This window comes from Neodiprion virginianus, chromosome 1 (genome assembly GCF_021901495.1).
Source record: "Neodiprion virginianus isolate iyNeoVirg1 chromosome 1, iyNeoVirg1.1, whole genome shotgun sequence".
In the NCBI taxonomy this organism is placed as follows: domain Eukaryota; kingdom Metazoa; phylum Arthropoda; class Insecta; order Hymenoptera; family Diprionidae; genus Neodiprion; species Neodiprion virginianus.
Genome location: NC_060877.1, coordinates 33,278,921 through 33,300,543, shown reverse-complemented (window position 1 = coordinate 33,300,543; position 21,623 = coordinate 33,278,921). Strand labels below are relative to the sequence as shown.

The following is a 21,623-nucleotide window of genomic DNA, read 5'->3' as shown; positions in this document are numbered from 1 at the left end:
AAGTTTTTACGCCGAATTGCTTAGACCCGTTTTCGGAATTGACGTACCTTTCAAGTACCCACAATTAAATTGCTTGTCAGATCTTGAAACTATCAAAGTTCAAAAAATCGTTTTATAGGTGTACGAATTTTGTGCGATTCATGATTCGACGCGGATCGTTTCTACGCCATGTCAATAATATATGAAATTACATCACAGACAATTACATTTCCTAACGAAATTAGTTAGCAGGGTCGATGAATGTGAATGAAAGAAAGAAAAAATTATAAAAAATTGCCGTTAAATCTCTTCATCGTACATTGTATGTCAGTATAATACCATGTATATTTAAATCTATTTAGTCATTTACACGACTACAAGACGAATACAAAATAGAAACGGTCAACGGTAAACTTTCTTACAAACAGGAAACTACTGCTATCAGGTACAAACTAAGACTGCAATGTCAGTTGAGAGTTTTCACGCTTGCAAAATGGATATGTTTAATATGGACAGGCTTTCGAAACAAGGTCCCAATTTAGGAAAGATTTTACTATTCTTCTGAGTATAATCAAGTTGAAAACAAAAGCTGTTCATCATCCGAGACTCGCGTGCCTCAGCTGATTACATTTAAAAACCTCAGTAACCCGCTATGACGCAACTAAATTGCAAATAATTTCATTTGAAACTCATCAACTCTTTCTACGTATATTAAGTATACGGAATGACTTCGGACACCGATTGAATAACATCGCTCTGTACGATGTATGCAGCATATGGAAGGTTCGGAGTGTTAAAGTTTCAAGAGAATTGAATAGAAAAAAAGATACACACCTTCATACCCGTGATAGATGCGTTGAAGAAATAATAAATTATCTTCGAATTATCTTCGAATAAAATGTCCTCTGTATTTCTATCCACCATGAACTTAGCACATTAATCAGTTAAACAGATTTCATTTGACGGTTCATTATATGAAAAATGTGTGCTGTGCCGCAAAGAATTTAACTTCGATTTGAGAACGGAAAATTTAAAAGCGAAATTATTATTTGGATATTTTATCATTTTATACAATATCCGGTGGCGTGAAAATTCTAAGTCTTACATTTCTTTCCTCTAATCTCATCGTCATACGGAATACAATAATACTCAACAACATTATACGCATAATAAAAATAATTTTCCGATTCACTTTCAAAGAAGCTCACTTATTTTTGCGTTTCATTTTAATCTCACGACACAATTAGTCATTGCCCAAATTGTTAAAGCTAATAAATCGTTCGTGATTACAACGATGTAGCCGCACCTTGTTTATGGGCTATTTCAGGCGAAATTTAGTCGTCGAATTCGTGTAGTTGCGACGAGTTCCAACCAAGATCTGTAAGTATCCTGCAACGAGACATCGGTCATGAAGGAAAATTTGGAATTGCACGTTTCGAAATATTCGACGTATGAAATACCCGTTGCAAAGTTGTATGTATAATATCAATTAACGAAAATATATGAACAGAGCTGTAAGAGAATTGAATACGAAAGATTACTATCAAATTTCAAACTAACTTCTTGGTTGACTGCATGAAGGGTCTAGGTCCACAGCTGAAAACGCATGCCTGAGAACTAGGACCAAACAATTCTTGCAACAGATTAGTCGAAATTTCGCCACGACGACCGGTCCAGGAGTCTTCCGGATGTGACAAAATATGCGTAACAGTGAATCTGAAAGAAGGTGAATTATGAAAAGGTGACATGATCTTCAGTGGGTACAATATTTCTTTACCGTTATCAAAGTTAAAATGACCTATACGATCTTTGAAAAAATATTTCGAACTCTGTTCGGTAAAAATATTCAGGAACGTACCAGTCCATGAGGGGTATGATTGTTATTGAGAAGCAGTTTTTTTCTACAGGATGAAACTCAAGTTTCACACGTTTTGCTGGTAGAATTTGCTAAAAAATTGCAGATTGAAAGGGTTGAATACCTCCCTAAAGTATTCAAAACGTGAGGTAATTTCTCACCTTGGCTCGCTTGAGAGAACTTTATCCAACTGCCTGGAATAAAATATGCTATCTTCGTTCTTGTTGAAGTTGAGAACATTAATACGGCTTCTATAACAGAACGATCAACGAAAATACATATCAACATTGATCAAATCGTCGAAACCACAATTAAAAACAGATTTAACACAGATTTTGTAAATTGATAATACTGTATTAGGAGTAATTGTTACGAAGTGAATTCTTGTTTCTTACACGTTGCGTCTGCCCAGTGCCCACTGAATGATCGACAGCATTGCAGTGAGACCGGTGCCTGCAGCTAGCATGTGAAAAATAGTAAATTGTTGGAAGTTCTCGACGGTAAAGGTTCCCAGGCAATTGCTTAGCATCAAAGTTTCCCCCGACTTTAATGCTGTCATAGTTGGAGTAAGGGCGCCATCGGCATACCTCTTGACCATCAAGCAAATACAATCGGAATCGTAGTTGGGTGCGACATCCTCAGGGTGAAGATACGGCGGAACCGGAGTGTACATTCGGGATACGTCCGTGCCTGTGTGAGACGAGAAAGTGGTATACAAGTGATCGAGATTTGTGAAGGTATACGAATGTGCATCAAACGGTGTGGCTATTTACCCATTATTTGAAGTTTGGCTTCGACATGCCTGCCTATTGGTACTATTTCCAAGTATTCTTTAGTACGCAGAACGATCAAGTGAACCAACTTACAGAGCGGTGTATTGCTGACTACTTCGTACTCTCTGTAAGTTCTTTGCTTCGCGTTACGCTCGCGCACTGTTTTGTAAGTACCGAAAGTTTTCCACAAGCCTGGTTCTTTCTTTGTGTATGTGATTTCCATCTGAGAACGATTCGTTTTTCGTTAAAATTGAAATCGAAAAGTACAGAACTTTTACAAAAAAATTACAAAACACCACACCTTCATGGATTCGAAATTTCTCTTCCATTTCGGAGGCCAATTAACAGCACCAGATAATTTAATGTCGTGAATTATGAAATCTTTCTCGAAGCAAAATTTAAAATGATATTTAGAGTCGGTGATCTGCATTAGTTGATAACCCGCTGCTGGATGATCTCGTAGGGAATAGTAAAATAAGGTGATAGTATTGCTAGTTTGAATCCAATCCATTTTCGGATGCGGAGTAGTAGTTTCACTCGTTGAACGTTGTTCTGTGATAAATCATAATATAAAAAATACGTTGATTGTTAAATTCATTGTTTCACTACGTACAATTTTACAGCACAGATAACGGGACAAGCAGACTCTTCACTCACTGATACATCGCGAAAGGAGACCAGACGACGTTGAAGAAGGAGATACGATCTTCACGGGTGGTGCCGAAGTCTCGCCAGCGAAACGATTCAACCTACCCACGATGCACTTTTGTAGAATGCTTTGGTAGTTGACCCATGCGTGCACCTGAAAATGTTCTATAGGTACGTAAAAAATATTTAACCACTGAATGGGGATGTCAAAATTCAATGAATTAGATTTGATGTTTTACGTCGTCAAATAACTTGGTCGCATCCTTTCCGACGCCTTTCATAAGCTCCGGCATTCCACCTGGATGAAAATCTATGTATCTCGTAACGTTGTACACGATTCCTAGAAAGTAGATGAAAATTTGACAAGTCAAGATAAAATCGCTATTCCGATTTCGTGTTAATTGCGTCTAGGAAGTTTCGCTGACCTCGAATCGCGATCCAAGCATCGTTCGGCTGGTTGTGTCGGGCGAGTTCCGAAAGAGTAACATTTTGCGGAACGCCATTAACTCCTGTTAAATCGACTCCTGAAGCACCTAGTCGAATCCAATCCATAAGGCTATGGCCTGGTGCAAGTGCCGTCTTATTTCGCGGATTTCCTGAAAAATTGTCGGACTATATAGTACAGCAAGATCGATCGGTTTCAGAGGAAATCCAATATCCTGATATCTTCTGGTTTATGAAAATTACACGCAGCGTTAAAATTACGCTCGATAATTTTTGTCAATACTTAAAAACCTTCTGAATAACGAAGAGAGGGAAAGAATTCAAGACATAGCTATTTTATTAGGTGATTGTTATTTTCATCGAGCGGAAACGGTCTGTAATATGATCGCAAACATACCACATCATCACAAATTTTTTTGCGATTATATATGTTGCAAATAAATACAGAGTGTGTTAACTGAAAGCATTCGTTTCGATCAGCGTCAATGGAAAATGGTGAAAAGTTGTGAGTTCGTTGATTTCTACAGTTAAAAATTACGATAAAAAATTATGGAAACCGGTAAGCACCGGTTCGCATCGAGTAAAATGAATCCGGGTCAATTGCTGGAGTCATGTCGAGCTGTTCCAAAGATTTGGATCGAATTGTGTAAGAGGAAAGGGTTATTTGTAATTAGATTCGATCCGGAATTTTTATATAGTCTATTTTAATAATATATAGTCTGCTTTGAAACACACAGGACACACCGTGAGCGCTTGACAGAGTGCAGAGAAAATTTAAATCAACCTCCACATAAAGAGGTTCAATGGTTAAATTGTCGGGGAGGACAAAGAACGAAACGTGATATACTTTTGTCAATCTTCTTGGCCGTCTGAAAAATTAACCGACTCAATTACTTGCGTAATACGCACAATAGGTGGAATAATGTAAAGCTGCGAAGCGAAGCGAGCGAGTACATTACATACATTAACGATATTTGAAAAAAAACCGTTTAAAATCAGCAATATAATGGGAAAAAATTTAATGACGTTAATCATTACATGCTTTTCCATCGACGCGTAGACGCGGCAATTAGAATTACCTCGGAGACGTGTTTTTATCATTTAATCAACGTGTTAATAACGAGTGTATTCCATTGAAAAACATTCAACGAGTGGCAAGTAGCGTGCGGTTACCGAGCCAACGGGACACGGTTAGTTGTTGACTGACTTCGAAGGTTTGAACCTCGTTGCCGGGACGTTGTATGAAAAACCGAGAGAACAGCGGCGCGCAAACCGATTCAATTGTTAAAAATTTAATAATAATCGCAGACGTGTTCGATTAAAATATACACCAATAACAGCTGTCGACGAACTCTTGCGCACGTGTCCGTTACACATCTTACGCGTGAATCACAATTATTCGTCTACGGCTTGAACGCGGCATCAAGGACGGCCTGTTTCAATTCGTAATCTCCGGAATTAATCATCTTGAGATTGGCCATAATCTCGTAAGCACCCAGAAGTCGAGCTATATATGAAATACGAGCGCAGGTGCATTCGGCGCGTAAGTTTGCCAAAGTATAACCAGCACATACACCCCGCATTATTTTCTTTTTTATTCACCTCTCTGTACCCCCTGATTGTTTTTCATCAAATCCTCAAACCTCAAAGGTACACTGAGAGAAAAAGTCGTCGAATCAACTAAATGTGTGGGCATGGGCGGCGAAGTAAATGTTTATTTGGTTCAATTCAAGATCTGTTGGTCTAACAAAATTTAATTGCAATCGATCAACACACACACACACACACGCGACTAACAGAACAACATAACACAAATAAATATTTACTTCGCCGCCCATTAACACACATTTAGTTGATTCAATGAATTTTATTCTTTCGGTGTACAGAAGGGAATGTGGATAAATATAGGTACATGTGAGCATATGTGCTTGTGCAGGAATGTTCGACTGGTCGAACCTGTTTATAAATTTTCATCGTTTTACTTCACTTTCAATACAGTGAAATGCTCAGGTCTCTTCAACGGTTTCGGAAATATATTAATAATCATCTATTCCAGTCGACTAAAGATATTTTAATTTTGACGACGAGTGAACGGTTTGGTTTAGTAATTGATTTATAATTTTCGTCAACTAATAATGGCTAGTTTGTATTACTGTTTTTCGGTAAAGTCGCCCAGTTGTCCGAAGGTTGGGTGTTGACAAGTATATAAAATAGTCAATTTACGACTTCGCCAATTTTAAAATCAAAAAACCTCTATGCACCCGGAATTCAAACACTTTCATCAAGTAACTTTTTATCTGAAATTTTTGTATCGAAACAGAGTATTAAAGCCTTCGTGTTCTTAATGACTTACAATTAGAGAAAATGAACATTGAATTCGTAAATCAAAATTTTCAACTGAACCTGAGATATGGTGGAGGAATAGCATAATTTCTTCATTTACGTATGAATATAATTTTCGAGACTGCCAGAAAAAATGTAAAATCAGTTTCGGAAAGCCTTAAAGTTTATTTTTATTTGACTGACTTTTATTTGGTCATTCTAAGGAATTAATCTTTCCAGGGAACAATCCTTGGAACATTTCTGCTGTCACTCTGTAAAAATTTGTCCCATTTTTCAAAGTTATTTTCCATCACTGTTCCCCTTTAAGCAATCAATCCTTCTACCGCTGGAAATTTAATCGTAATTCAACGATCTGAACCGTGTAAACTCGAAACCACAATATTCCTGACCGCGATACATGTATAACATCCTATAGGTATATACCACGGCTATCGAAACTCCGATTTTTCTGTAAATATCTACATAACTTAATCGCACATTTATTCGCAACAGCTGCGGTCCCATAAATATGTAAGAATGACGCGATCAAGCGATGTAGCAGATAATCCATACTGTTATATAGAATTTATTCCGAAAGATGGGAAGCTCAAGAGCTCTGCAAGCGTGTTAAAGTGAGGAAATGGTCCTCGTTGACGCTTGAGAGGCGAGGTCAGTCGAGATTACGAAGCCCGTCGTCTAGTGGACGACTACAACACCACTGCGATAAAATGAGCGAGTTTAAGAGGTACTTCGGGATGACTCAAGTGGAGGAAATTCGCGACTTTCTCGAAGCTCGAGCTTTGGACGTGCGGCATTGAAACTAGAGCTAAAACTGGATCCAGATCCAGGACGATTAAAGACCAGGAGAGAGACAGATACTGCGCTTAGAACCCACGCTGATAGACACGCGATCCCCCCCTCTCTTTCTCTGTCTCTCTCTCTCTCGCTCTTCTCTCCTTTCCCGCACGGCTCCGATAGATCAATAAGGTACTGCAACCATGCTCAATTGCCTTTCAAAAGTCATTTTCGCACATCCGTTCCCCGTTTTTCCTTACCGCGTGTAATGATGCATCCACGTACGGTGATCCGCCGGTCGTATAATATAGATTCCAATTCCCATCTCGTACTTACGGTCGAACTTCAACCGTGTCATGCATTTCAGAATTGGGTAGCGCACGTATCGGATATACGCGTATCGACTGTTACGTAACGCAACCTAAGACACATTTTGTCCAATTATTCAATCGCGTCAAGTAAATTCATCCATTTCCATTAAACATTCATCGAGTTTCGCAAACACGCTGGTAGGAAAAAAAAATGTCACTCGACAGTTGCTTACACTGAGAATAAAACTTTGAGAGATTGGACGAAATAATAGGTAATAAAATTTACTTGGATTCATGAAATCTTTTACTTTTCACTAAACCAATTGTTTCATCTCTTGAAATCTTCTCTTGTAAATCTAGACGAAATTATGCATAATTTTTTTGAATTGAGAAACTTTTCTCTGAATCACAGAAATGAATCATCTAATTGCAGGCTGCTAACGAGATATTTTACAGGAAGAAAATTCGTAAATTTAGTCAAACGGAAAGGAATTAATTAGAAGCAATCAACGTTCATTGAAGCCAAATGAGTATTCGTTGAGTTTAATGTATAGTAGAAGGTAAAATTGAATAACTGGTTCATCGGCAACCCGTAATAGATTAAATTAATTAGGTTGACTCGAATTTTCTCAATCGAAGTAAATAGTCCCTCAGAGTTAGCTGTACTTGAATATTTCTTTCGTTCAAATGAAATTTAGTTAAAAGTGGATCTTTGCGGTGAAACAAATAAATGCAAATTTGAGAAATTATTTTCTCAGAACAGCTTGAAATGACATAAACTGCTTATGAATTCCTATTTTACATAATCTGCAATGGTGTAAAAGTTTAGCTGTCCAGACTTTGAGCGCGATTGAAACTCGCAAAGCTTCAAAGTCTGGATCTTGATTTACCATTTAGCTGCACTTGTGTCTCTTCCAGTTCTTTAAAACCTATAATTACGTGAAAAAGCGTGGCTACAGTCTGAGATTGTATTTTTTTTTTTGTCCGAGCTAGCGTCATCAGATAAATATAATATAACACGTAATATCATAAAAACAATACGCGGTTAACGCGTGTTCCAGGAAAACTTGTCACGCGGCGATCCATCATTAGCCTTGATTAGCAACGGACATTACAGCGGGGTCCATGATCTTGCGGTATAATAATGTATAATCACTCAATTTACAAAAAATCCTTAAAGCGATGGAAGTTTCAAAATATCGTCAACGAATGATTCGACTAATTCCTTATTACACCTCGTTATCGCTAAGGGTTAATTAAATGCGCGCACGTAGGCAATACAGGTGTACAAGCGTTACGAACGATTATTCAAAGGAATAAATCGATTCGGGACAATTATGTAACTGACCATTGAACGGAAACATCAACGATGCTCGTTCTGTCGGTGTATAAATTCCGTCCGTGCTTTGAGTATTGTATTCAATGAAGGCAATGAGAATCAATGCACGTTACGAAGTATTTCGTCGAAAACCAAGGATAAAGAGACGGATCTGATGACGTTTCTTCAAGGTGAGCAATCACTTTTTAGAACATCATCGGACGAATGCCATGTAGTGCGTGAAGCACGTATGACTTGAAGAAAATAATTACAACTTTGAATGGAAAGTATTTTATGCAAGATCGTAAGGCTTGAATTTATTCCTTTACTTACTGGCTTTGCCGACAAGCATGAAAACAACTCAAAGTAATAGAGAAGTAATCAGTCAAACTGCGGTGAATGACGTGAGCAGACGAATATAATCGTGGAACAAATCTTTTCGACTGATAATATTATTATTTACCATAATCAAGGTAAACGAGGTAGGAAATTTATCCGTACGGTATGCTGTCGACACTCGGTAATTATAACAATATTTCAACAAAAAAGGAATCTTAATTAATATCTACACATGATCTAGGCTGAATTTTCTTTTTTATTCTTATAGAGTTCAGGATAAACAAGTCTTGTACGTAGCTTGACAGAAGAGTAAAACACTTGTTGCAAATACAAACAGATTCAACAGGTTCAGCTCAGATTAGCCTTGAACTGAGTTATGCAAAATAATATTTTATTCTACAGCCATTAGGTTGTATAAACTCTTTGCAAATGGCTCTAACTTTTACCAGTCATCCTCTCACTACCTAGCTTATAATTTTGTATGAATTCTTTCAAATTCGTACAGAAAAGAAGTTTCAGCAGAAGTAAGTGTGAAGATTTTACGCGAATTTAAACAAGAGATTGTTGGATTTCGAAATTTCAGACCGTTGAGTTTGCACGATTCGTGTTAATAAACTAAACGAATAATTCAGATTTAATTTGAAATAAGTCAACTTAGTCCATTGAATCTCAAATTTCACGTTTTCAAACATACTGACGTAAAAATCACATTCGAAATGGTGGTGAAAAAATGTTCACTCACCGGTAGCGGATGCGCTCGATGATCCGGAATTTGACGAATTCATTTTGGGAACGGAATTCGCTGGTTGTGATTGCTTTACTTTAGCGACCCCCGTAGGTAAGAGGGCTATATTTTGTGCTAAAAGACTAGTCGGCGATATCGGTGGTTTTAGCTGTACGTTTACTTTCATCAGTTTTTCTTCAACTATCTTGGCACCTTTGGCATCCTTCGGAGGCATCACGGCATCCGCGAAACTATTGCTATTGGTAATTTCGGAGCGAACTTTCTCAGCATTTTCAACTTCGTTTGTCTCCATCTTCGGTGTTTTGTTTATTACTTTCTTATACGTTTATTTCATTCTCTTTCACCTGATGCCAAATATCGGTAATTAATGGCATCGGACTGTACATTTTTCTGAAATCAATTCAAATGTTGAAATGATTGAGTATAAATAACACGGACGTGAGAAAAACTGTGGATGTCGCGTCGATCCAACTCGTTGAATTCACTGATTATTCAATTGCATTGTACTTGCGGTCTCATCTCAGGTCAAAAGTCAAAGGAGGCTCAACTATGAACTCCAGTATAGGGTACATTTGCGTTGGTCTCATACGTTTAATTCCTTTTTCATTTTAAAACCAGAAGTGAAAAGCATTAGATAAACACCACATACAACTACCGTAGTTGCCTGAGAATTTTGGGAAACAGACTGAAATTCAGGGGAAAAAAGCGAAGGGAAAATTGCTTCTGGTATAAAATAAACCGATGTTTCCTTATAAGAAGGTCCAGAGTAGATATATAACGAAGAATTTAGAATTAATCGATCGAGGTGACTAATTGCAAGACTAAAAATTGAATAAATGTACGGGCAGAGGGTGAATATGAGGTGGGCAATGGTTACTTGCCATTGTGTGATAAAAATATAATTGATGGAACGAAGCGTCCTTTTATAGTCTAATCAGAAGCATCGCGGCTTGGCAATGCCGCGCACGTAGATATTGCACATTGAATCGAGTTTGAAATAGGTACGCAGGCATAAATGGTTACTCACACAACTAGATCCCATGGATGCGTGCCTCCTCTTCAGACGTGCGTGTATAATTTAATTAATTCCAACTCCGACTGCAAGCGGGTTTATTAGTCGGTTAGTTTTCGTTGTTTTTTCCTTACCTAGGATTAAGGTCGTCCTCGCCACAGTTTCAGTGACGCAATCTGTGGATCGGCGCGATTATTGTCGGCTGCATGCATATACTAATAGACTCGTGCGCACGCATAAGCCGTGCGGAGAAACCGAAAACTCATTTCGAGAATCAGCGTGCTCCGAGTACTCGAATTCGATCGAATAACTGACGTGTTGGAGGTTATTTTTTACTCACGAAAATTTCACTCATTGTTCCCAGTCAACGACACGTATACCTGATTTATTTTGCTTTTCGAAATATCACCAATTCTCTTCGGAAGGCAAACACATGTTTTATCGAACGATTCTGATCACACGTAAAATTTATGCATGCGCATTCGTGTGAAAAATAAGAAGCCGCTGGTGGCGCCATCTTGTGGCAGGAATCCCGACTCGTTGACAGCCGGTCTCCCGTTTTTTCCCCAGATGGCGCGAGCGTGTCGCGTTATTTATCGCTCGCATCGTATATTGGACCAATAGTGGACCACTAGTTGGACAATTTATTTCGTCGGTAGCGTTGGATGATGTTTCAGTAGATCACTGGAGACGCTGTCGTATGCAATGGCTGGCGACCGGCTAGCTTTTACCGCATTAGTTTTATAAAATTAAGAGATGTATGTAGTATTCAGAATTGTGTTCTCAGTACATGTTTATTTCTTTCGTTTACAGTAGATAGTTATAAATTCACGATTATAAGCTTACGTTCCGTACGAGTTTTACACCGCGTAAGTATACGTATATCATCACTCCATCATTCGGCTTGTATAAGTTTTTATTCTGCATAATAACGCCTTATACGGAGCGAACGAGGCAACGATATCTAAACACTGATAAAATTCTTCAAGTTGAGCGCTTTTCAACGTTTTATAGCAGCTATGAGATATCAGTCCCTGAAAGTTTCAAATAACGGACGACAAAATTATAATACTACTTGTTTGCCGAGCCACAGTCTACACGTGACGCTTGACCTGCTTCAGCAGAGGATATGCGTTGAGAATGTTTTAAACTGCATCCGGCTTACCTGTTGCCTGCTTCCGACCTGCGATGAAAACCTAGACACTCGTGCAAAGATAGTGTTATTTCGATCGTGAATTCGATACTTACCAAAGTAGATCCTTATGATAACAAACTCTAGAAATTTATTTGAATGAAATTACCCGCATGACTCTAATTGCATTTCCTCGCAATTTGAACATTTGTAATACCCGTGTCAGATAAACAATTTTTTTTTCGTCGATGCTGCAGAAACGAATATTTCCACACAAAACGACTGTTTGTTTTTCATTTATTAATACCTGACTCAACCTTCTGACAAACGCGTGTACGAATGGCGTAAATGATAAATTCACATAACTAGATTCAAAAACCAAACACGCTGTTTTAACTCATTTTACGTCTTACGTCTCCAGCACGAACCTTAAAATCGATAGAATATTGTTAAAAAAAAATCCCCACAACACTTCACAAATACTAGGAATATGCAATTTCTCCATAAATTTCAAGTAATGTTTGACCTTGAGCCATGATGCTACGAAAAAGTAAGGTTGGCTCGTATCAATAGAAGGAACTGAGGGTAGAGGGATTGAGTCGTGACGTCATTCATTCATGCAGCAAACGAATGTTTTCCTGCATGCTTATTGTATTTTTCTTGTACACCGAATCATACGAAATTATCGTTGGCATTTAACTCATCATTTAAACCAAAACCAGTGTTTCTATTTACATCAAATCGTAAACTTCTTAATGTATACTTGCACGTAAAAATAAATAAACCGGAATACCCTAACCGGGCGGCACCTTCGCGTTTGGATCAGATTGTTATGCACACTGTACGTGTACTCGAGTCACGATGCGTGTCGATGGAACGTTGATGTCATTTGTTTCATTGTTTGAATCAGGCATACCGTCTGCGTAGTGAAGAAGAGGGGCAGTAAATTCACAAAATTTAAGGTGATGGTTTGAGACATGATGATGTGCAACTTACCCGGTATTTGGCTTTGTCGGCTTATGAGAAAAAGTTCCTAACCCTAAAATCGAAGTCATTATTATTAGAGACCGCATGTAATTTTCGTTACCTTGCGTTATATTATTGTACCAAATTACCAATTGATTGATAATTTAATTTTTTTTTTATGCTCATTTTGTTCCGAGGACACAGATGTCAAGCAAAAACAGAAAGGAAAAGCCAAAAATGAAACCAATAATTCGAGTTGTCAACCTTTTCCACCGGGTTGTCGAGTTGATAGCAAGTGGAGTGTTCAGCTTGATTGCGTATTTCTGTCATCCTAAGGAATGTCAACCTCCGATAAAGAACCGTATCTTGTTGTACAGTGCCTCGACTTTAGCTGCTCAGATCAGGCAACAAGAGGTAAGGGCATGTCAACGAATGATGAATATAGCTTGTCTATTTCAGGGCTGAAGCTAGTATGCTTGAAACATTCTTTTGATTTAATTACAGATCACTTCGGAAGAAGTAGTTCAAGCCTACATAGATAGAATTAACGAAATTCAACCAATCTTAAATTGCGTCGTCGAAGGTCGTTTTGAAGAGGCACTAGAGGAAGCTCGAAAATGCGATAAAATGCTGAGATCGTCAAACGCACCATCCATCAAAGTTTTAACAATGGAGAAACCGTTTCTTGGAGTGCCATTTACGACAAAGGTGCTTTTGAAATTTACAATCTAGGTACAATCACCGAAGAGTTATTAACTTATTCGTAACAATTCAATTTTACGATCAGGAAACGTTAAGACTTCGTCAATCTGGATTATTATTATTTTAATCACCGTGCATCTTCCTTACATATAACTAACTCAAAAGTGTTTAATTTAAATTAAATATCACATCTGACGATGGAGTCCTTAAATATGAATTTTATTTCACACGAAAAACAGTTCCTTAGGAATATTACAATCAATAACAGAAATTTTCATCAGGACTGCCAGCTTATGACAAAATTTAATTTGTTATATCGCTTTTTAGGACTGTATTGCTATTGCGGGAATGAAACAGACCGCTGGATTAGTTGTTCGTAAAAATACAGTATCTGATAGAGATGCGGAGACTGTAAAATTAATGAGGGCTGCTGGTGCTATACCTATTGCTAAAACTAACGTTTCTGAGTTGGCCATGTGGTGGGAGAGCAGCAATTGCATATACGGAACAAGTAGGAACCCCTACAACACAAGGTCAGTCACATCATAGAATAATTGTAAAAACTATTATGTCAAGTAGGTGTTTGAACTTCAATACGAAAAAGTAATATTTTCGAAATACCATTGGTGCTTTGTATATTCCAACTGAAATTTAACTCATTGGACCGCAGAAGTGTAATGACTACTCTAAGTGTTTGAATAAAAATTGCAGGCACATTGTTGGAGGTTCGTCTGGCGGTGAAGGTGCTTTGATAGCAGCAGCAGGTTCACCATTTGGAATTGGTTCGGATATTGGAGGGTCGATACGTATGCCTTGTTTTTTCAATGGTATTTTTGGACATAAGACGACAAGGGGTCAGTAATCGAAATGTCATCCGTGATAACAGAGGATAAAATGTCGAATTCAATTAACGATTAATATCACGATTATTTGCACAGGGGTTGTTTCAAATGAGGGTCAATATCCGAGTCCTCATCATGAAGAACAGGATGTTCTTCTCAGCCTTGGTCCGATGTGCAGAAATCCGTTTGACTTGATTCCTATGCTCAGAGTATTAGCTGGAAAGAATGCCAGTATGCTTAATCTAGATAGTAAAGTGGATCTTTCCAAATTGAAGGTACGAATATATTATTCCTATTTGAAAAGCGCGTTTTTATGGAATAGGTTTATATCTTAGGAAAATTAATAATAGTTAATGAAATATCATTTTTGTCCAATTGCTACTGTATTCTCTTCAAATGTATGGAATTAACAAAGAATACGTTCAAAGAACTGTTATCGAATTTCAAACATTTGATAATCTAAGTCCATCATTTTCAGATTTATTATATGGAAGATGATGGTGGGCAGCTATTGGTGAGCCCAGTTGAGCCTGAAATAAAAGAGGCAATGTATCGCGTCATTGATTACTTCGCCAGAGTTCACAAGGTGAAGGCAAAAAAAGTAGATTTAAAAAAGATGAAAAAGAGTACTGACCTCTGGTTGGCAAACATGAGTACAAAGGATGCGAGAGGATTTGCATATGAATTGTCCAACCGGACAGGAGTGCTGAATATATGGTGGAAGTTGGCTCAATGGTTCACCTTTATGGGCCCTCATACATTGATCGCATTGATCACTGTACTAGTTGAAAGTTTCGGAATTAAATTCGGGAGCGAAAAACATACGAAACTTATTCAGCAAAGTAGAGATCTTTATCTAGAGTTTAAGGTACAGGACGTTAAGAGTTAATCATTTTAAAATTTCATCCGATTTCCGAACTTTCTCTTCATTAATCACGTAACATTCAAACCTCAATATCACCTTTTTTCAGGACATGCTAGACGACGGCGGCATATTTTTATATCCCACACATCCCACCGCAGCGCCAATGCATCATGAGCCACTGATCAAACCATTTAATTTTTCTTATACTGCAATTATCAACGTCTTGGGTGTGCCTTCAACAGCTTGCCCATTGGGTCTTAATCAAAACGGTCTTCCTATTGGTATACAGGTAGTGTATCACATTAAAATCACTGAATTTTTTAGGATTAATTATAAATAACGGTTCAATTTTCAATCCTGTTGGCGATTTTACTGTATTATCTGTGTTGTGTGTTTCAGGTTATTGGCGGTATGTATCAAGATCATTTAACCCTTGCTGTCGCGGAAGAAATTGGACGAGCATTTGGTGGGTGGGTTCCACCGCCGCTTATCGAAAACGGTACGACGATCGAAGTTCCAACAGATATTGCACTGTATACATGATCGTAAAAGCGGCGTGAACAGTAATACATTTTTTATTTGAAATTTTCCTTTTTTTCAACAATATTACAAAACGAAAATAAACTTATTCAAAGAATGTATTCTAAAGACGTAACACAGTACATTGCCATTGAATACCTCGATTCTTGAAACAAAGTATGAAATCTACCTATATTAGCAACAGGCCTAAACAAAAGATTTTCCAGTCTGAGGATACTAATATCTATTGTAATATTCCAAGTATTCAACAAAGTTAAGATAATATTTATATATATATATATATATATATTTATGTACCGAATAAATCAATTTTTATTCATACGAAAATAATGCAACTATTCAGTTCACCATCGCAGTTATCTGTCGATCTATGATTCGTCGTTTCTCAAATAATTAATGAGTTCTATCAAGTGTTTCCGCTTTCCATTAACCAATGCTTCAAGGCCTAAAAAGTCACATCCTTTAACTTGTGACTTTGAGGCTGCGTGAATGGCAACTAACTCCGTAGTGCATAAAACATATAGTCCGCAGTCATAGCCATTACTTTGCTGTGGTGTATCAACTTCAAGGTATGATCCCAATCTCTTTATGCCAAAGTAGTCTGCAATACTTGTTGCAAAATTTCTTGCAACTTGACTGTTCATACCTTTAGATGAGTCAAAGTGAAAGCATATCCTTTCCACCTTAGAATATACAAGTAGGCTCCAATGGGTGCCACCAGGACTTTCCTTATCGTCGCAGTTATTTAATGGAAAGAATACGAATGATCTTGACTTTGCTCTAATGGGTTCTAACAGCATGCCATAATCCGAGGGGTCTGTGAGTTTCAGCAGTTGAGTTAATTCTGGGCTAACGAATAATAAACCTTCGGACTGCTCATCCATTTTCTCACCCAGGTATTCAAAGTAAAATCCAATAACTGCATCATTAATCCAATGCGGCCCTTGCAGGAGCTGCACGTCAGTCTCTCTTAGCAGGCTGTCTCGATAGCTCAAGACAATGCTGTTACTCTTGTCAGTTTTCTTAGACATTTTCAATATTGGTAGCAAATTATCAGATTGCAACTCATCGCCGTACTACCAACCCAATGTCTTACGTTTCGCAGGAATGTTTAACCTATAAATCAGTGATGTGGAGTTCATGGTTAATAAGAGATAATAAGCTAGAAGCATGAATGAAGACTCATATCAGTATACTTGTAAGGTATTCAAACATGAAGTCAAAATTGTCATACCGCATTACGCAATTGTCAATCATAATTCAAAACAGCACTGATAACATTGTGGTTCTGAGAAATAAGTTACCAAAAATAACGTGGAGACCGATTCAACCCGCTGTTTAACAGGTACTCATCGCTGAGATAGCCTTAATTAGTCTGTTTGACATCTGTTTACGTATTCATTAAAGTGGATAGGAGGACAATGCACTTTAGTATTGTATGTATTGTACTTTTATGTTGACATTGGCATTTGTTGACTATGGACAGCACGCACAACTTTGTTTACTGGACCCCACTCATGACTGACCAGACAAATGGTGGCGAGTAGCGAAAATCACGAATAGCGCTGACATATCACAAAAATTCATGTAGTAAATAGATCATGGTAAATGGCATGTAAATAAAAATATAAGTGATTACAGACTATGTTGCAGAGACCACTTTGGTCTAATCTAAGCGTTAACACCGAGGCGAGCCGTTGAGCTTCTTTATCGACAATTTTTTTACACGGCTGACTCAACATGGCCACGTATCACGATGGCCGACCTAAACAAAGAGTTGAATGAATATCTTCTCAGCAGTAAAAATGAAAAGCAATTCAAAATTGGTATACCCTCGGTATCGATACCGAAACCGTCTTTGGGAAAATGGCTAGGAAGAGGGGAAGAGGAGCCGCAAGAGGAGGCTGGATGGTTCAAAGAGACTAAGAAGGACTGCTGTCCCAGCATGGTCGGTATCACGGTCTTTCATCATAACCTAGAAATATCATATTTTGAGCCACAGGTTCGATGCAGATATGTGAGAAATTTCACTAAAATTAGCCATTCATATGGCCCAGCAGTATATCGTCTATTTTTCATCATTCTTTTATCAATCGGATGCATTGTATCACAACTTGAAGCATCCAGTCTTTCTCAGAACTTATTCGCCAATTCCTTATTTTAGACAAGACTGCAACGACTGACTGCCTTTGCTGTATGCTTCTTCATGGGAGTTCTGTGCTTCTGTTTGTCTGCAATCTACATTCCTGTGTTGCTGCTGAAAGCAAGAAAATTTGCATTACTCTACTCCCTAGGAAGCCTGTTCTTTCTGATGAGGTATTGTTTTGTCATTTGAAGTCTTAAGCGATACTATGCTCAATTTTACCTGAAGATAATATTTAATTTTCCAGTTTTTAAATGAGCATAGCATTGCTTTGCAAACTTAAATAGGACAATCTTCTCATTTCTTGTCTTCTTTCAGCTTCTGCTTCTTATGGGGTCCAATGAGTTATCTGCGATCGCTTTTCACCGCAGAAAGAAGGTGCTTCACTATTTCATACTTTACAACGTTGATCGGCACCCTTTACTTCGCGTTGCATTTACAGTCGACACCGTTCACAGTTCTGTGCGCGGTAATGCAGCTGATAGCCATGCTGTCTTTTTTGGTTAGCCATATTCCGGGCGGTACATCAGGACTCATGTTTTTTACAAGGATGTTCAAATCTTCTGTTAGCTCAACTCTGCCCGTATGAGTGTCGATGAATTTTGTGGTTCAAAAAGGATAAGGTGGCTGTCAAACCAGAGTCTGTAATGAGTTGGAAAACGTATACAAGCGTAGATGATTCTTTATGCTCAATTCAGACTCAATTCAGCACTGCGTCCTTTCTTCGATATCCGTTTATTTATGTGTTCACATAGGTATAGGATCATACTGTTATTAAATTATGTCAAGTATTTATATTTGGATTCGATCGTTCAATAAGAATTTTAGCTTAAATTGGATGACATGGTAGACAAGGACCCACTATATTCACCAAAGAGGAAATAACTTCAGACGAGAGATTGTGTGAATTTACATTCCTTGTAACTAGGCATAAGTTAGCAAAAGCAACAAAAATTAATAACTACCAATTTCCCGCAGTTACAATTGGAAAATCAACTCTGAAATGTTTACTACACCAATTATTATCTCATCACGAGGTTGTAATTATTACGCATACGCTTCATTTGCGAATTATAAACGAGTGTGGAATGACAAACAACCACACACGATTTTTTATTCTCACAATACGTAGTCTATAAAGTTTATTTCAACAGTTTATTTGTTAAAAAAAAAAAAAAAAACTTTAATCAATATCTCAAAGTTATTCATCTGATTGCGCGTAATCCTCAACTTATAATTCCTGTAGTTAGCCTGTAATTTTATGCAATGTGCTCAAATTCACAGTGACTCAAATAGCGATAGTGTTAATTTATATTGCTGACAATCCTCGAACGTCAGTGCAGAGTTGTTGACTGAAGATATATTCTTCCGTCAACAACAGATTGCTTAAAGATTTCGAACATTTTTTTGCAGCTCAATAATCTTGACTCAGTTGTTTGACAATATCATGTAAAGTGAATGGGATATTTTATCAATTAGATATTCCATAAAATGAATTTGAACTTATTCTGCAAATCCTCTTATAAACATTTGCAGTAAGTGGGTCGGGAGGGTCGGAAGCGAATCGTTCGAAATAAGGCGGAGAGTGCGTCACGCGAGACGTTGGCTTTAAATTACATATATCGATTGCTGAAAATCGAATTTGAGGGCAATTCGATACATGCGTATCGAGTGTTGACGTCACGCGAGCGTGATTAACTGTCATTACTCACTTCTTGCCCTTTGGGTGCGAGGGAAGTTGATTCATCCGGCATCTTAGTATTGTGTCTAATTTTGGAATCAGATCTTTATTAGTAATTAAACTGCTAGTGGTGGTTGATTGTTTAAATCGCGATCTAATACAGCGGGCGATGGCTAACAATGGTAATAATCAACGAATTGGTATATCGGGCATTATGAGTAACGATATTTTCACAAGTTACATTAAGGTTATGTTATGGTTACGGTTATGTTTGTTACACAGACGAGGAACACGGCAAGGCGTCCGGTGAGGAGGATTCCGAAAAAGAGGTGCCGGAAATCGAGGATGAAAAACCGGGGGAAATATTGATTATCGATCCGGATACCGAGGTTAGTCAGGTTTACTTCTTAGAGCATATACTGAGGTTTACTTTTAAATTACTCTGGCAACGCTGTCCATCCGCCGTTGGCGTCTCGATGTTTACTGGCTGAAAATATGTTTGACGTTGCGAATCGTTTAAAGTAAATTGGAAAATTGGGGCATCATATGCAATTACAAAACCAGCTTCGTCTTACTACCCTCGTTATTGCATTCATTTAACACAATATCGACTCTGTTTCTTTAAACATTCGTTTTTGAGGTTATGAATGGAACAAATGTTCTAACCATCAACAGCTGAGCCAATTAAAACTCATATTTCATACCTGCCACAGAATGTTTGCGCCTGGAATTCGAAATTTTGATTTGTCGCAGTAATATTCAGAAATATCGCGCGATTCATATAAAATGCAAACCTGACTGAAGAATTATTTCTCTCAGTTCAAATTTCTGTATGAAGCTATACTAGCTTGATTCGATAATTGCATTGATTGTACTAAATCACAGAATTACGTGTTACAAAACGAAAAAATTTCTCAAGAAAATTCTTCGCCAAAATTTGAGAAAATTCATTAGTTGTTTTTAAGTCCAGGTATGTAATATTTATCCCATCCTGTATTTATTTGTTGTATAAATGAGCAGATAAGTAGTTGTACACGGTTATATTTTTTATTTTTGTCAGGAAGTGGATCTGAATCATTCTCGTTTGACAAAGTTGGAGAATTTAGAACCACTGACTAAAGTTAAACGTTTATGTTTCACGTGGAACTTGATAAAGAAGATTGAAAACTTACATACTTTAACTACACTAGTTGAACTGGAATTGCGCGATAATCAAATTACCGTTATAGAGAATTTAGATGCGCTTGTTAATCTCCAGTGAGTATTGTACTTTGTATTAATAACAAGAATCAGCATTGTTTAATATCATTGTTAGAATATTTCTCGCATTGTTTTCAGAGTCCTGGATCTTTCGTTTAATCGTATTAAGAAATTGGAGGGTTTGGATAATTTGACCAAATTAGATAAGCTGTTCCTTTCATCGAATAGATTATCCGAAATTGAGAATTTATCTCACCTGAAAAATCTTATCATTCTTGAACTGGGTGATAACAAAATAAGAGAAATTAAAAATCTAGACGGGTTGAACAACCTGACGAATTTATTTTTCGGTAAGAACAAAATTACCACAATACAAAATCTCGAAAATTTGACAAATCTCAAAGTAATCAGTCTGCAAGACAACCGTCTTACAAAAATTGAAAATTTGCAAACTCTAACCAAACTGGAGCAGCTCTACTTGTCAGAAAATGGCTTAACATGCATCCAAGGCTTGGATAATTGCCCAGATATAACAACACTTGATGTTGCTAATAACAGAATTAAAAAAATTCAAAACATTGACCATTTGAATAACCTCGAAGATTTTTGGGTAAGTTTGATATCGTTTAAAAATCGTTACTACTTTTTTCACTTTGATAAAATATCAACAACGCAGAAACATTGTATAATTTCCGTAACATTTTACTTTTCTATAGTTTTTATTTCAACTTAACATTTTTCAGATGAACGATAATCACGTAGAGGATTGGGCTACTGTGGAAAATTTGACAGCTAATAAAAAACTCCAAACAGTGTACCTGGAGAGGAATCCTATAGCGAAAGATCCGAATTATAGACGGAAAATGAAACTTTTACTACCTTGGCTTCCACAATTGGATGCGACACTATGTAGATGAGAAAGTAATCACTGTGATTAAATCATTGAGGGTTTCTCTGTGACGGATTGATGTTCGCACATTTATATCGTTATTTTTTTTTTTTTTTGTTTTT

The 21,623-nt window shown here is 37.4% G+C and overlaps 5 protein-coding genes across 17 annotated transcripts; 3 read left to right on the top strand and 2 right to left on the bottom strand.

Moving 5' to 3' along the window:
• Window positions 1-862: 862 nt before the first annotated feature.
• Window positions 863-11,030, bottom strand: LOC124310124 (cytochrome b5 reductase 4). 5 transcript variants are annotated; one of them, XM_046773788.1, is made up of 12 exons: window positions 10,676-11,030; window positions 10,557-10,586; window positions 9,527-9,919; window positions 3,681-3,851; window positions 3,495-3,595; window positions 3,265-3,409; window positions 2,909-3,159; window positions 2,608-2,830; window positions 2,230-2,524; window positions 1,996-2,085; window positions 1,540-1,695; window positions 863-1,368 (listed from the first exon to the last, which is right to left on the bottom strand). In XM_046773788.1, the coding sequence occupies exons 3-12, from the start codon at window positions 9,819-9,821 to the stop codon at window positions 1,314-1,316; spliced, it is 1,782 nt and encodes a 593-aa protein (XP_046629744.1). In that variant the 5' UTR covers window positions 9,822-9,919; window positions 10,557-10,586; window positions 10,676-11,030; the 3' UTR covers window positions 863-1,313. The 5 variants fall into 5 exon arrangements, 4 of the variants coding, with proteins under 4 accessions (XP_046629744.1, XP_046629743.1, XP_046629745.1 ...); XM_046773787.1 differs by having other exon boundaries at window positions 10,557-11,030; XM_046773789.1 differs by lacking the exon at window positions 10,557-10,586.
• Window positions 4,896-15,591, top strand: LOC124310126 (fatty-acid amide hydrolase 2-A). Of its 8 annotated transcripts, none has more exons than XM_046773792.1 (9): window positions 4,896-5,242; window positions 12,844-13,053; window positions 13,144-13,347; window positions 13,669-13,874; window positions 14,053-14,195; window positions 14,280-14,458; window positions 14,662-15,051; window positions 15,155-15,337; window positions 15,448-15,591. In XM_046773792.1, the coding sequence occupies exons 1-9, from the start codon at window positions 5,213-5,215 to the stop codon at window positions 15,589-15,591; spliced, it is 1,689 nt and encodes a 562-aa protein (XP_046629748.1). In that variant the 5' UTR covers window positions 4,896-5,212. The 8 variants fall into 8 exon arrangements, with proteins under 8 accessions (XP_046629748.1, XP_046629754.1, XP_046629749.1 ...); XM_046773798.1 differs by having other exon boundaries at window positions 12,837-13,053; XM_046773793.1 differs by lacking the exon at window positions 4,896-5,242 and adding an exon at window positions 6,735-6,766 and having other exon boundaries at window positions 12,837-13,053.
• Window positions 15,592-15,652: 61 nt separating this feature from the next.
• Window positions 15,653-17,032, bottom strand: LOC124310130 (sentrin-specific protease 8). The gene is made up of 2 exons (XM_046773807.1): window positions 16,893-17,032; window positions 15,653-16,704 (listed from the first exon to the last, which is right to left on the bottom strand). Exon 2 carries the CDS (start codon window positions 16,617-16,619, stop codon window positions 15,957-15,959), a length of 663 nt encoding a protein of 220 aa, XP_046629763.1. The 5' UTR covers window positions 16,620-16,704; window positions 16,893-17,032; the 3' UTR covers window positions 15,653-15,956.
• Window positions 17,033-17,344: 312 nt separating this feature from the next.
• Window positions 17,345-19,227, top strand: LOC124310131 (protein transport protein SFT2). Its single transcript, XM_046773808.1, has 3 exons — window positions 17,345-17,536; window positions 17,753-17,904; window positions 18,050-19,227. The coding sequence occupies exons 1-3, from the start codon at window positions 17,345-17,347 to the stop codon at window positions 18,318-18,320; spliced, it is 615 nt and encodes a 204-aa protein (XP_046629764.1). The 3' UTR covers window positions 18,321-19,227.
• A 186-nt stretch (window positions 19,228-19,413) lies between these two features.
• LOC124310128 (protein phosphatase 1 regulatory subunit 7-like) lies at window positions 19,414-21,565 on the top strand. 2 transcript variants are annotated; one of them, XM_046773801.1, is made up of 5 exons: window positions 19,414-19,612; window positions 19,695-19,801; window positions 20,473-20,669; window positions 20,751-21,222; window positions 21,356-21,565. In XM_046773801.1, the coding sequence occupies exons 1-5, from the start codon at window positions 19,582-19,584 to the stop codon at window positions 21,527-21,529; spliced, it is 981 nt and encodes a 326-aa protein (XP_046629757.1). In that variant the 5' UTR covers window positions 19,414-19,581; the 3' UTR covers window positions 21,530-21,565. The 2 variants fall into 2 exon arrangements, with proteins under 2 accessions (XP_046629757.1, XP_046629758.1); XM_046773802.1 differs by having other exon boundaries at window positions 19,418-19,594.
• The last annotated feature ends 58 nt before the right edge of the window (window positions 21,566-21,623 follow it).